Here is a 14,555-nt window from a genome sequence, read left to right as displayed (position 1 = left end):
ATATAGAAGGGGAAGAAATGGAAGCAGTGACAGATTTTATTTTCTTGGACTCCAAGATCACCGCAGACGGTGACTGTAGCCATGAAATTAAAAGACGTTTGCTCCTTGGGAGGAAAGCTATGGCAAACCTAGACAGCATAGTAAGAAGCAGAGACATCACCTTGCCGACAAAGGTCCGTCTAATCAAAGCTATGGTTTTCCCAGTAGTAATGTATGGCTGTGAGAGCTGGACTATAAGGAAGGCTGAGCGCCGAAGAATTGATGCTTTCGAACTGTGGTGCTGGAGAAGACTCTTACGAGTCCGCTGGACTGCAAGGAGGTCAAATCAGTCAATCCTAAAGGAAATCAACCTTGACTGCTCATTGGAAGGACAGATACTGAAGCTGAAGCTCAAATATTTTGGCCAACTAATGCGAAGAGAAAACTCTCTGGAAAAGACCCTGATGCTGGGAAAGACTGAAGGCAAAATGAGAATAGGACGGCAGAGGATGAGATGGCTAGATAGCATCACTGATGCAATGAATATGGACTTGAGCACGCTCTGGGAGAAAGCGCAGGACAGGAAGGCCTGGCGTGCTATTGTCCATGGGCTCACGAAGAGTCGGACACGACTGAACGACTGAAAAACAACACCTCAACCCAAGGTTACCATACCAGATCATTAAGTCTCCTAACAGCACAAGTTCTCATTACAGTACATTTATTTCCTGGTAATTGCTTGGATCCAGAATAAGGCTTGAATCCAACGCTCATGAGACTGGACTTCAATTTGCTTTCCTCCCCTTTGCAGACAACGCACACCTCCCAAATCTGCTCCTGAGGTTTCCCCAACCCTCCAGAGCAGATTTGGGGGGGTGCACAGGGGGAGGAGAACACCATTCCACCAGTGGTTTCCATTCTGCTGGCATATGGCCAGGATTGGATACAACCCTGAGTTAATCACACTTAGGTCTGATTGAAATCAGTATGATAAGTTAGTCACAAGTAACTAAAGTCCCACTGATACCTTGGTTGACTAATGGAGGGAACAATCCTATGGCCTTTAGACAGCGGCTAGATGGCCATAGGATATGTTGTTTTCTGGGAACTAACCATCCCCCCACTTCTGTGCTGCTTCGGAGGCAGTATGGAACAGCCCCGTCCTCTACAGTTGCAAGAAGAGCGCGGAGTGGCCAGAAAGGGGCATGGCTGGGGGTGTTCCAGGGCGGGGAGAGCGTAACTGCCTGTACGACACATCCTATGTGTCATACATCCTATGTGTCGTACAGCAGCCTCCTTCCCCGGTCCGTCCTCCCGCAGCTAGACAGCTGCAATCAGCTGTCTATCCGAAAAAGGGGCAGGAGAAGCGCGGAGGGAACAATCCTCTCCATGCTTCTCCTGCCCTGCTTTGGATAGACAGTCACCTCCGAGTTCGGAGGCGGTCGCCTATCTAGATAGGATTGCTCCCTTAGTCACTTGAAGTCACTTGATCCATCCTTGTGTGTGTGACACACCAACGCAATGCCATATTAAAATAAACAGAAGAATCTCCCTAGTCTAATGATGCACTAATCCCTGAAACTTTTCCTTAAAGTGTAGTTTTGAAGATTTGGAATGCAAGGCTTTCTCTTCAAAAACCATTCAGTGAGTATCTACCTAAAATTATTTCTAGGCCACCCTTAAAGGTAAAATATTTTAACTGTCATCTGTTTTCCAGAAGCTACCAATTTAAGAAACATTTGCTTAGATCCAGAGCCAAACATGCTTTGCAATTCACACACACACACAGCTCCTCACTTCAATGGGGAGACGGGTATATGTGCAGAAAGCTCATGCTCACAAGGCATTACTGGACTGGCACATAGAGTGCATAAATAAAGTGCAGCTACGTGCCTGTGGTTTGGAGAATAAATGGAGAAAGCATTACGAGTTCTTGAACTTCAAGGGACTGCTTTAACTTTTCAATAAAGATGTCCTCTACATTGTTTGTTTTCCAAGTCATAAAGGCTTTTACAGGCATTTGTACATTTGAAATTTAACATAACCCAAACCCAGCTTCAAATTCAGCACACTTCGCACGTATGAAAGTTAATAATTTCTCATAATTCAGAATTCTTTGAGTGACCAAGCTTCATTCTGACTTGCTGCATTCTGACTCACATAGATCTTAAGTATGGAGAAAGAATAAACTGATTCAAACTCTGAATACACAGTAAGAATGCCACTTTTTAGAGAAATGTTTACAACTTGTAGGAACCAGAGTCACTGAGCCAAAAAAAGGGCAGGGGGAAGCCCGGTTAACTGACTTGCCTAATACAGTTAAACAACCAACAAAGGAATTTCTGTGAATTTCAAAGAAATAAACTTATGAAAAATGACATTATCATAAATAATTGTAATGAACAATGTTACACAAATATGTATCCAGTTCCTCTCAAGAGTTTAACAGTGAGAGTGCGGGAAGTACCAAATCACATGATAGCCCTTGCTCCTTAGAGGACATTCAACGAACTCTATGGCAGACCTTGTTGCCCCACTGTGTGAGCAGAATACTGGGCTAGATGGACCCTTGGTCTGATCCAGCAGGGCTCTTCTTATTTTCTCATGTTCTGATGCTTGAGAGGAACAGGGTGGAAAATACCTGGTTCTAAAGCCTAGTTAATCTGAAGACACACAGCAGTAGAATGCTTAAGATGTATCCATATATAAAAAGTACCACACTCTTAAGTCTGCTGTTTCTTCTTCATATCAAGGAGGTATGTAGGAACGTGACCTAATAAATGTTATCAAAAATAGGTCAGTGCTGGCTTTGAATAATTTCCATTAATCGAATGCATTCATGGAACTGTAGAACCGGCAGACAGGGCATAAAACACTCTTGTAAACAAATAAAATAGTTTATTGCATAATTACTAGTGCTTCACTGCTACTTCATATCAGTCCCAATAACCTCTGGTTACCCAACATCACTGTATGCACTTGATGGCCTCTACTTAAATCAGATAGAAAGAGTTCTTTGACGCAAGCAAACTGTTCTTTGATCTGACACACACTAGTTATATTGTTCACTAACTATTTCACAGTTATCCGCATTATTAGTATATGATTCAACTTGCCATTATTATGTATGGCATGGTCATGTTCTGCTGAAACTGCAGCATGGTTGAGTTTAAGTGTCACTGTCTTAATGATTTCAGTGGCAGCCTTCACCTTTACAACTGTTTCAGGGGCACACAGAGAGAACTTAGTGCCAGTTCATACACTATATTTCAGCACAGTTATCATGATGAACAGCTTGCCATATATCATCTCCAATGCCACACTGGTAATATAGGGATGTCCCACATCATTGTGGTACCCTCTAAGCCACAATAAGCAGCCTCATGGAGGAAGAACTATTCATGGGAGCTCACCATGAAGGAAAACACTCATCAGTGGTAAATGCAGGTTGCTTACCGGTAACTGTAGTTGTTCGAGTGGTCATCTGTGCATTCACATATGTGGGCTCTGTGCCTGTGCTGAGCCTCTTTCGGGAAACTTCTAAAGCTGAGGAATGTTTTGGAAGGAACCTTCCCCCACTGTCCACTGTGCATGTCCCAGCAGGTTCCCACCCGTTCCCTCAGTACCTTGAGACCACCTAGTGTGGCCTTGGATCCAAGGAAAAACACACACCTCAGTACCAACATCAAATTCGACATTGATATCAAAGGGGAGATGGTGGGTGGGTTGTGTGAACGCACAGATGACCACTCAAAGAACTAAAGTTACAGGTAAGCAATCTGCATTTCTTCTTCGTGGTCTCTGTGCATCACACATGGGTGATTAACAAGCTAACTTAACAGTGGTGGGTAGGTGTCTCATGACAAGATCACTGACAGCACAGCTCACCCAAAAGCACAGTCAGAACGTGCCTTGGCATCCAGTTAGTAATGCTTTACGAACGTTGAGGGTGTCAGCCAAGTCACCACTTTGCATAAGTCTGACAGTGGCACACCTTTGCCGTAGTCGTGGCAACCCCTCATGTCGAATGCACCCAGACATGAGACGGACACTCCAAGCCTGATAAGTCATAGGCTAAACAACAGTCTGCACAATCCATGAGGCTAGCCTTTGAGAAAACATTGGGAAACCCCTCTTGGGACCGCCGTAGCAAACAAAAAGTCATTGCGTCTTACAGAAAGATGCTGTCCTTGACTTATAAAAAGCCAATGCCCTTTTTACAGTCACAGCATGTAATTTTCTTTCCAGATCAGAGGATGGCTCCAGAAAAAAAAAGTTGGTAATGAGATAGATTGGCTGACATGGAAATCAGAGACCACCAGTCAGTGTCTGGTCTCAGGTCAGCCTTGTCATTATCAAAGATCAGGTAGGGATGATCATCCCGTAAAACACAAATCTCACTAACACATCTGGCGGACGTGATGGCCACGGCAGCGTTGCCCTTATTTTCGCCATAGTCTACGTAAATCTTTACGTAGACTAGACGTGTCAAAATAAGGAACGCTAATGGCGGCGCCCATGGGCCACCGCCATTTGCGTACGCGCTTTTTTTTTTTTTCAAAGTCACCCGTGATAGGCTACGTGGCGATTTACATAGCCTATCATGGCTGACTTTGAAAATCTAGCCGTGATAGGCTGCGTAAATCATTACATAGCCTATCACGGGGCTTTTTTTTTTTTCTTTTGAAGTTCGCAGCCGGGGAGATGGGGCACTTCTCCCCGGCCTGAATTTCGGCCGGGCGAGGCGGGAAGCCTCCCCCCCGGCCTGAATTTCAGCTGGGCGAGGCAGGAAGCCTCCCCCCCCCCGGCCTGAACTTCGGGGGGAGAAGCGAAGCGCCTCCCCCCCACCGCGAAGCAAGCTGCGAGACCAGGTAAGTGACTTTCGTACATCCCTACAGACAGGCTCCACTGAGGTACTTGAGTTCTCACCAGAGGTGCCAAATTCTTTAAGCCTTGCAGGAACTGATGAGTAGCAAGGTGAATGAAAAGGGAAAAACTTTGAACTTGCCCTCTGTAAGAGGAAAGAGCTGCCAAATAAACCCTTATGGATGAAAACGTCAAACCTTTCTGGCACAAGTGATCCAGAAACAAAAGAACATCTTCAATCGATCCCTTAAGGGGGCCGAAACCGTGGATACTTGCAAACTTCAAAAACGATGACCACTTAGCCACACAGGATCAAATGCATAGCCAGTTTCCTAGTCACGTCCAAAACTGCCTGTACTTTGAAAGGGAGCCAAGTACAAATCCTCCAGGCCATGAGTTTCAGGGTGTTGAGATCTGGATGCCTCAATCCCAAGCCATCATATCCAGGAATTATGGCAGATGTAGGAACTGCCTTTTGGGCAGCTGCAGCAGGGCTGCAAACCATGGCTGCCTTGGCCACAAAGGAGTGATCAAAATGCAGTCCGTCTCATCATTTGCTAATTTCTGGAGCACCCTTGGGAGAAGAAGAAATGGAGGGAATAGGTAGAATAGTTCCCTGCGGCATCGAAGTTGAAAGGTGTCGCCCAGCGACAATCAACCGATCCCTGCTCTCGTGCAGAATCTCTCACATATTGCATTCAATGGGGTTGCAAACAAATTCATCATAGGCCAACTCCAGTTTTGGAAGAGACGTCGCAGGATGGGAGTGGACAGCTGCCATTCGTGGGACTATTTGTATGACTGGCTCAGAGTGTCTGCCAAAACACTGTCTTCCCCAGCAATGTGAAGAGTGCTCAAAAGAATGTCCCGTTGGATTGCCCACTGGAATATGTCCATCGTGAGATTCACAAGCTTGGACAAATGCATGCTCCCTTGCTTCTTGATGTGCCACATCACCGCACTGTCGGTCAGGATTTGCACATGCCATCCTCGAAGGTAAGCTCAAATGCACATATGGCCTTCCAGACAGCAAGACATTCTATGTAATTTATATGATGCTTCTTCTCCACTGCCAGCCAGGTTCCCTGAATCCGAAGTAGACCACAGTGAAAAGGGAAGTGTCTGTCATTAATATCCACATAGGGGATGTTTGGACAAAGGGAGTGTCTTGACATAGGCTGCGTGGTTGCATCCACCAGAGGAGAGAATCCGCTATTCTGTCTGGAATTTTCATGTAACAGCACCAAGCATCAGTGGTGAAACCAAAGTTTCAGAGCAACCAGTTTGGCAGTGGTCGCATCCAAAGCCTTGCCGAATGAACAACCATGACCATCGCTGCCATATGCCCCAGTAGTGTTTGAATAGTGTTAGCAGTGACTAGCCGCTGAATGTAAAGGGTCTCTACAAGGGTAATCAACTGCTCTTACCACTTTTGAGGAAGGTAAGTGTGTGCAACTATCGAATCCAGCAATGTCCCTATGAATTGGAGCCATTGTGTTGGCTTCAAAGTTGACTTTTCCCTGTTCATGTACAGGCCCAACGCTCCCAGAACGTTCAGAACAATCTCAATAGCATGACAAAGGGAATCTTCAGAGTCTGAGATGAGAAGTCAATTGTCCAGGTAAGGGCGCACTTCGATGTCTTGAAGTCGTAGGTATGCACATACAACTACCATGCACTTCGTAAGAACTCTCAGGGCGGTTGCTAAACTGAAAAGCAGGACTTGAAATTGGAACATGTTGATACTGATGATGAAACGCAAGTACCTCTGGTGAGCCTCTGCGATCTTTATATGGAAATACGCATCCTTCAGGTCTATGGCCGCAAACCAAACATTTTTCCAAAGGGGAGGGAGGATCGAAGCCACCGTGATCATTCTGAATTTCCTGGGAGTAATAAACTTGTTCAAGTTCCTCAAATCCATAATAGGACGGAGGCCTCCCTCCTGTTTCGGTGTGGTGAAATACTAGGAAAAGAAACCACCCTCCGTTTGGTATGGAAGAACTCTTTGGATTGTTCCCTTTTGGAACAGGGAGGCCTGCGACGGAGGGGTGATATGAACTACACCCAACTGGGGGAGGGTATGAAACTCTATCATGTAGCCCCAACTGGTTATATTTAACACCCAGCTGTCTGTTGTTATTATTTTCCAGGTGGGCAGGAATCAAGCCAGGACCGACCCGAAAAAGGGTTGGCTCGGGACAGTGGAGACAGCAAACACCGGATAGCCAAAGCCGCTGCTTAGAAGAAGACTCATTCCTTCCACATCCCTGACGATACTTCGAAGAAGGATCTGCTTCTGCTGCTGCCGAGGAGGCTCATAGCAAGAATAATGATCAAACTGCTGGTTGGTCGTGTACGGTTGGCAGTGGAACCACCTACGTGATTTGTAGTGTTGCTGTGGAGGTTGAGGACCCAAACCCATCTTTCAGGCAGTTGTCTTTGCCTTCTGAAGAGAGTCCATTTGTTCATCAGTTTTAGCATTAAAGAGGCCTTCACCGTCAAAGGGCAAATCCTCAATCTGCGAGTGAGCCTCAGGAGCTAAGCTCACAGACCTCAACCAAGCATGCCTCTGGAGCTCAATCACACTCACCGTTGACTTTGCGCTACAGTTGGCTTCATAACGGGAACTGTTAAGCTGCTGCCTCGACAATGTGAACAACTCTGGTGAGATCCCTTTGGTCCTCTGGGAGATAAGCACAAAGAGAGTCCATCGTCTCCCATAGGAACAGCTGGTATCTGGCCATCATGGCCTGGTAGTTCGCCACATGGAGACCAAGAGCAGCCAAAGAATACATCCACCTCCCCAACAGATCCAAGCGTCTACCCTCCTTGTTGACAGGCGAAGCATGAATCTTCTGCGATTGCTCTTGCACCAGCTCCCCAATAATGGAATTTGGGCGTGGATGGCAGTATAAGAATGCTGCATCTTTCTCCAGTACATGGTACAGGGACTTGAGCCGCTTAGACATAAGTGCCATCGAAGACGACACCTTCCATGGTTGCTGCACCGTTTGAAAGAGGGTTGGGAGGAAGGGAACCGCTACTGGTTTCAATGATTCAGTATGTCCTGAACATGCTGCTCTGGCTGCTGCACTTCGATACCCAGCAAATGGGCCATTCTGCTAACCTGTTCAGCAAAATTAAACATGTCCTCTGAAGCAGAAGCTCCCTCTTGCATCCCAGCTACATCATCTGGAGAGGGAACAGAACATGGAACAGAGGAGTACAAAGAGGAATTGGACTGGTAATCAACAGCTGAATTATGAGGCGAAGATGGCCCAGGAACCGGGACCACAGAAGGGGGTCAGTTGTACCACAGGTGAAGGTGGCAACTGCGTCAGCTTGACTGCTGCTGCTGCCTGACTCCATACCAACAATAACAAGTGAGGAGGCACAGGCAGAGGTGGAACAAACTCATCTCCTGCGGGGGGATGAGAAAGAGTCGCCGATGGCTGAGGACAGTACCGAGGCGAAGCTGCCCCAAGGTATCTCGTTTGATCATAATAATATCCTTGATCCCGAGGACAAGGACAATCCTCAGAAATCTAACAACGCGGTAATAGGTAACACCACTAGAAGCGCCTATCCCAATCGCCATGAGGAGACCTGGACCTTTCCTTATACTGGTAATTGTAACAACCAAGACCTGAATGACTCAGAAAGCGGGAAAATATGTTCCTAGTCCCGAGGAGGGGACAACAATCAATGTTGAGAAGCTTCATCCCTCACTGAAGACCACAAGGGAGACTTCTCTCAACAGAGAAGTTCCTCGAGATTTCCAAAATCTCACCTTCTGACACCGTAGGGATTGTTGCTTGGAGCGCTTGGCACTGACGAGAGTACCTGGATAGGTGAATCCAGTAAAGAACTTCAGGAACTTCAGGTTCTGTTGTGTTGTGTTGGAACTTCAGGTTCTGAAGGATTATCAAACTCCTTTTACTTTTATTTCTTGAGGCTATCAGATCCCGACTTTGGAACCTTAGCCTTAGAGCGCCCTGGAGTCAGGGGATCTACCCGCTCAGTGGAATCCGAAGGAGATGACAGCTTTGACAAAGACATAGCAGCCACTGCTTTTCCTTTACACAAGAGTGAGATGACTTTTTTGGATCTGTGGCCAACAAGGCCCTCCTCCACAGCTCTGCTTTGAGTCTGTCAGATCTATTCTTCTGTGCCTGTTTAGTGAATGACTGGCACAAAGAACAAGCATCGGGTAAATGGCCCTCACCCAAGCAAAAAAGGCAAAGAGAGTGAGAGTCAGTGGGGGGCAACTTACTCCCACATTTGACGCATTTATGGAATGGGGCCTTTGTGGTCATATGAAGACCACAGCTGTGGCAGACGACAAAGGATGAACAAACAGATGACGGATTTTTTTAAAAATGACAAAAATTAAGGTGTCAACAAAAAAAAAGAAAACACAGAGAAGAAGACCTCAGCACCAGGGTAAAACACTGACAAAAACTAGGGGTGTATGAAACCCCACTTACCTGGCTCCGCTGGGGTCCGCAGGTGGGGGGAGGCGATCTGTTCCTCTCCCCGGAATCTTCAACAGGGAGGGAGGCGATCCGTTCCTCCCCCCCCCCCCCCGGAATCCTGCCTGGCCGGCTCTGCTCCGTGGCCAGTCCGGCCGGGCCAATCCGCAACGGGGCCTCCAGCCACTGCCGGGCTGGTGCAGACGCAAATGGCGTCCTGCGTAGGGGACACCATTTGCGTCTCTATGCTAGCCCTTGATAGGCTACGTAAATATTTACGTAGCCTATCACGGCTAAAGCAGGGATGCAAATGGCGTCCCCTACACAGTTGGCGTCCCCACTTTAGCAGGACACCATTTGCGGCTGCAGCCACCACCGCATCCATCACCAGGTAGGTCTGTCCCAGGGGGATTCCGCGGGGTGGCGGGGGGGAGGCCGTTCTGCCACAGATTCCGGGGGGGCAGATTCTAAAGAATCCAGCCTCACTGGAGTCCATGGCGGAATTCTCTGACATCCCTAACAAAAACGTTCTCCACACGTGGAAGAAGCTCCCAAAGACGCTACCACTAGGAGGTCGAAAGAGAACTGAAGGAATGGGTGGGAACCTGATGGGACATGTACAGTGGATGGTGGGGGAGGGTTCTCGCCAAAACTTTCCTCAGCTTTAGAAGTTTCCGGAAAGAGGCTCAGCACAGGCACAGAGCCCATATGCGTGATGCCCAGAGACCACAAAGAACTGCAATGTATATATTATAATTGAGCCTAAGAGACTGAAGCCTTTTAACAACAACAACAACAACTCAAAAACTGCACTACATATCATAGAATTGCAAGCTTTAGTTCACATGAAAGGAATTTTAATTAAACATTAAGCATTCTTTGAGGCTCCAATTATTCTTTGAAACTCCTAACTCTCTAAATGTTTTTAGATCAGTACAAACAATGAACCCTACAATCCTTGCATTAGCTTATGTTGATCAAGTGTGCTTACACATGGCTCCACTTGCTTAAATAAATGAAGGGAAAAAAGAAAGAATTGCAGCCTGCTCTTGCAAAATAAATCACATTATGTTCACTAAGGATTTTTAAGTGTGCACAGGCCTTAGTCACAGTGCTAATTCCTTACCTTTCCTGAATCAAGCTCATTCTGAAACTGTTCCATTGTATTGGCCACCACCATATGACTCTTAAGGTCTTCAGCAGCTCTGAGAAGAAGAAATTTAGTCAACACAAACAGACAAGTAATGTATGTATATGTATACACACATGCCAGTTATTTTCTGAAACAGATGTTTTGAATACGAGAGAAGGCTTGCATTTAGAGAGTAGAATTCTCACAATCATAACACTCTATTCTACTAACTTTGTCTCTAAAACAAGAGTTTTGTTGAACACGCACCTGCAGTTATTGCACTTCACGCAATGGACAGAGGCTAAATTACACTTACAGTAGTTAACTCACATTATAGACCTCATATAGAATAAAGTTTAAAATACGTCTCATTCTGCACCTCCAAACTGTTGTACTAACGCAGACCCTGATCGCTGTTAAGATCAGACAATCTAGGTGCCTTTTTTCCTACCAGGTTACGGAAGTAGGAGAGCAAGGAGGAAATTAAATTTCTTTAGTTATCAGGAGTTGGGTTTCAGGAGCTGACCTTCTTAGAAGACTTTCCACAGGTTGGGATATTTAAAGCAGCTATTGACAAACAAAAACTTATTTTCCGATAGTGTCATAGGTCTTCATATTGCCAAAAGTGGCAATAATAAAGGAGCAGAAATTTAAAAGGGATTTTGTCTTAACAAAGAAAACCTCTAAGACTATAAGCCTAAACTTTCTTACTTGGAAGTCAGTGGGATTTACCTCTAAATATTGTTAGGACTGGTCTATAAGCAAAGTGCTCTGTTGTTTTGTTCATGACATTACAAGAATAGGCCAGGGTCCAAAGAACTGCACAACTCATTCCATGTGCCCAAGGTGACTTTGGATTTTTGTGAACTGAACAGCAACCTTCCTCTTTTGAAACTGAAAAGACTTTGTGACTCTTATGTTATATTTATTAGACACACTCAAATCCTTGGGCAGACCTAACAAAGCTCTTGGATCCCCAGCATAGTATGAACAAAAGAGTCTTGTGGTATTTTATGGTAGCATAACCTTTTGTGACTATAGTCCATTTCAAGAGACTCTTGATTCTATCCATTTAGGCCTCACAGTACACTCTCTACAGGGGTCAGACCATGGAAAGAATAGAACTTAAAATACAAGGACTGATGGCTAATATCGGGAGATTTTGCTCCAGGTGTCAAAGCAGTGAGTAACTATGCTTAGTGATTGCTTGCTTGGGTTACACCAACGGGCGAATGGTGTGACTCTGTCGTTTGCTGTCATCACAAAATTGTAGTCCCACAACACTGACACCCCACAGTTCAACCTGTTAGGAAACTCTGAGGTGGTTAGAGTACATTATGAAGATACAGATAACTCAGTTCACCATGTACATGGTGCAAGCCAGGCAGGAAACAAAGTCTAGTTATACTAAGCTGTGAGAACTGGCCTTCTCTGCACAATCAATTGGTTAATCAATGGTTACTAGTCATGATTGCTATATGTGACCTCCAGGATCAGAGGCCTTTAAATACCAGTTCCTGGGGAACAACAATGGGAGAGGGCTATTATCATCATGTCGTGCTTTTCGGCTTCCCAGAGACATAGCCGAAGCTCTCTGCTTGGCCACAGTATGCTGGGTCACACAGACGTTCGCTCTAACGTTTTTATGTTAATGTTTCTCTAGGCCTTCAGAAACTGATGAAATGGCAGACAGATGAATGAAACTTATATAGTATAAATATTAAATTTGTCAGTTAGTAATGACAGAAAATGGGTTTCCCTATATTCAACCTGTTGTAAAGGTTTGTGTGCATTTCTTCCAGAACACGTCTGAGCTGGTCCACTGCTTCATTTTCAGCAAATGTCGACTTCTCTCCTGTGTCTCGTCTAACAGCTACAAACTGATGATTCTTCATATCTCGTGGCCCCACTTCAAGCCTGATTGGAACACCCTAAGAAGCAAAAGATCATGAACAGAGCATTGTGTGCCTCTTTGCATTTGTCTGCACTGATTAAGTAGAACACAGAAGCTACTTAAGGGAAGGGGATGCTCTCAGTTATTTTCAAAACCACCCACCCTTACACATGGCCAACACAAAGTATTTTTGAAAATTACTCTATACTCCAACATAATATGAATCAGAGAATATTAAGGGCACTGTTCGAATATGGAAAGATCTTGAAAGTTTTATTCATTCAAAACATATTACTCTTTCTCAGTCTCAGCTGTGAGGTAATATGGGGGGGTGGATACTGAGGTGGAATAGCTTATTACATGGACAATCTTGAATTGATGATTTGTCAGAATCAGAAAACACAGATATGTTTGTCAGCTAGCAAAAGATGGCATGTACTTATGGAAAGAGTTCACAGGTGGTAAGGTGTATCGATTACTCCCACTTAAATTCCACATATGCCACCAACACTTGAGGAAAGCCTGACAACAATCAAAAGGAAGAAGAACTGAAAAAACATTTACCTTAAGCTCCCAGTGATTGAATTTCCAGCCAGGTGAATAGTTATCTCTCAAGTCAGCCCGCACACGGATGTTAGCACTGAGTAATCGCTTGCGATATTCATTACACTTTGTCATCAGGGCCTCCTTGTCTTCTTCCGAAAGTGAATTAGTAATACCACAGGGAATAATGACAACCTGAATAATGATGAAGTGGTAATAAGGTTAGGCACATTAATGTTTGCAGGAATATGCAGTCACCAAATTCGTGGGGTGGTTTTTAATCCATCATTTTCAAGCAAGACCATCCCAAAGAACTGTGGAAAATTACAAGACTGCCTAACTTGAAGAAAGAAATACTAAAACCGAGAGGATTTGAATAGTTCTCAGTATTTTTACAGAACATTCTGATGATCCTTCCATATGCTTTATTTTTATTAGCCAAGATTTTACTTTCATAATTTCTGTCCAGTTAGAAGTGAAAGTAGGTTATTTGAAACATATAACTTGTCTGCTACATTAATTCAATTATTCTCAAACTCCAAAATACAAAGCAAATATTCAATTGTATGCAAATATCCATCTCCTAATGGAGGTACCTTCTAAATACTTCTCCCACATTAAAGACTGATTCCAAGGTTACTTTCCTATTAAGCTATATATACAGAGACGTAAGGAGAAAAACAGTCAAATATTACAACTGGATGACAATGACAGATATAGGTCTGACACATGGAATTGGCAAAGCTCTTTGAAGCTGGTACATCAGCAGGTTTTTTGCATGAAGACAAAACAACAGCAACAGTATCTTCCCATTTGCTCTTCATACATCTTAACAAGTCAGTCAGTGGAAAGCAGTAGCTGCACAAACCAACTCAACGGATTGGATCCAGAGTAACTTAGTTGCACCTAGGTCCCACTTAAACTTATAGGACAAGTTGGTCATGACTTATTTTCCCATTAACTTAAGTCAATAGGATTTAAGTCCAATTTACTTAATCTGGATCCAGCCCAATATGTGTATATCCCTCTTTCTAGAAAATAGGAATGAAACAAAAGGGGGGGGAGCAGCTAACTTAGCATTAGTAAAAGCATGACAACTATTTTACTCACCTGAACACAAGCTACCCTGGGTGGTAGTACCAAACCCATGTTATCTCCATGAATCATGGTCATTACACCAATGGTCCGAGTAGTGATGCCCCAAGAGTTCTGATAAGCAAACTGCTTCTCTCCTGGTATCCTGGGATCTTCAAAGACAATCTCAAACATCTTTGAAAAATTCTGTCCCAAGTGATGAGAAGTTGCTCCCTGAAAGGGAGCACAAGTTAAACAAGTCCAGATACCATTTTTTTGGTATATTAATAAATGATATTAAGATATTTATTCATCTATACCTGGATAGCTCGCCCACTTGCAGATATAAATGCCTCAACAGTGGTTGTATAATCTCCACCTGCAAACTTCTCTTTTTCTGTCTTTCTTCCTTTCACAACAGGAATTGCAAGAAGGTCTTCATACACACGAGCGTACAGATCAAGAATCTGCAACACCTGGGACCATTAATACATTTTTTAAGTTTAGAAATTAGAAAACTTAGTTCTTATATACATCAAAAAGCTTACTTTAAAATTTGGTAGGAACCTGCAAAAACCAAGGATCCACACTC

The 14,555-nt window shown here is 44.4% G+C and overlaps 1 protein-coding gene across 6 annotated transcripts in view; it reads right to left on the bottom strand.

Annotated features, from left to right (window-relative positions):
• Window positions 1–14,555, bottom strand: part of EPRS1 (glutamyl-prolyl-tRNA synthetase 1) — a 70,640-nt gene that overhangs the window by 6,651 nt on the left and 49,434 nt on the right. For all 6 annotated transcript variants that reach the window (XM_084828774.1, XM_084828768.1, XM_084828770.1 and 3 more), the window contains 5 exons: window positions 14,284–14,439; window positions 14,000–14,197; window positions 12,911–13,084; window positions 12,223–12,383; window positions 10,447–10,525 (listed from right to left, as the gene is read on the bottom strand). In XM_084828774.1, coding sequence (XP_084684900.1) covers window positions 10,447–10,525; window positions 12,223–12,383; window positions 12,911–13,084; window positions 14,000–14,197; window positions 14,284–14,439 — 768 coding nt within the window. The remainder of the gene's footprint in view (window positions 1–10,446; window positions 10,526–12,222; window positions 12,384–12,910; window positions 13,085–13,999; window positions 14,198–14,283; window positions 14,440–14,555) is intronic.

The sequence above is a fragment of the Heloderma suspectum genome, chromosome 1, assembly GCF_057233095.1.
Source record: "Heloderma suspectum isolate Gila_16-S chromosome 1, 16-S_ref, whole genome shotgun sequence".
NCBI lineage: Eukaryota > Metazoa > Chordata > Lepidosauria > Squamata > Helodermatidae > Heloderma > Heloderma suspectum.
The sequence above is the reverse complement of the archived record's forward strand: the minus strand, read 5'-3'. Positions and strand labels throughout refer to the sequence as shown.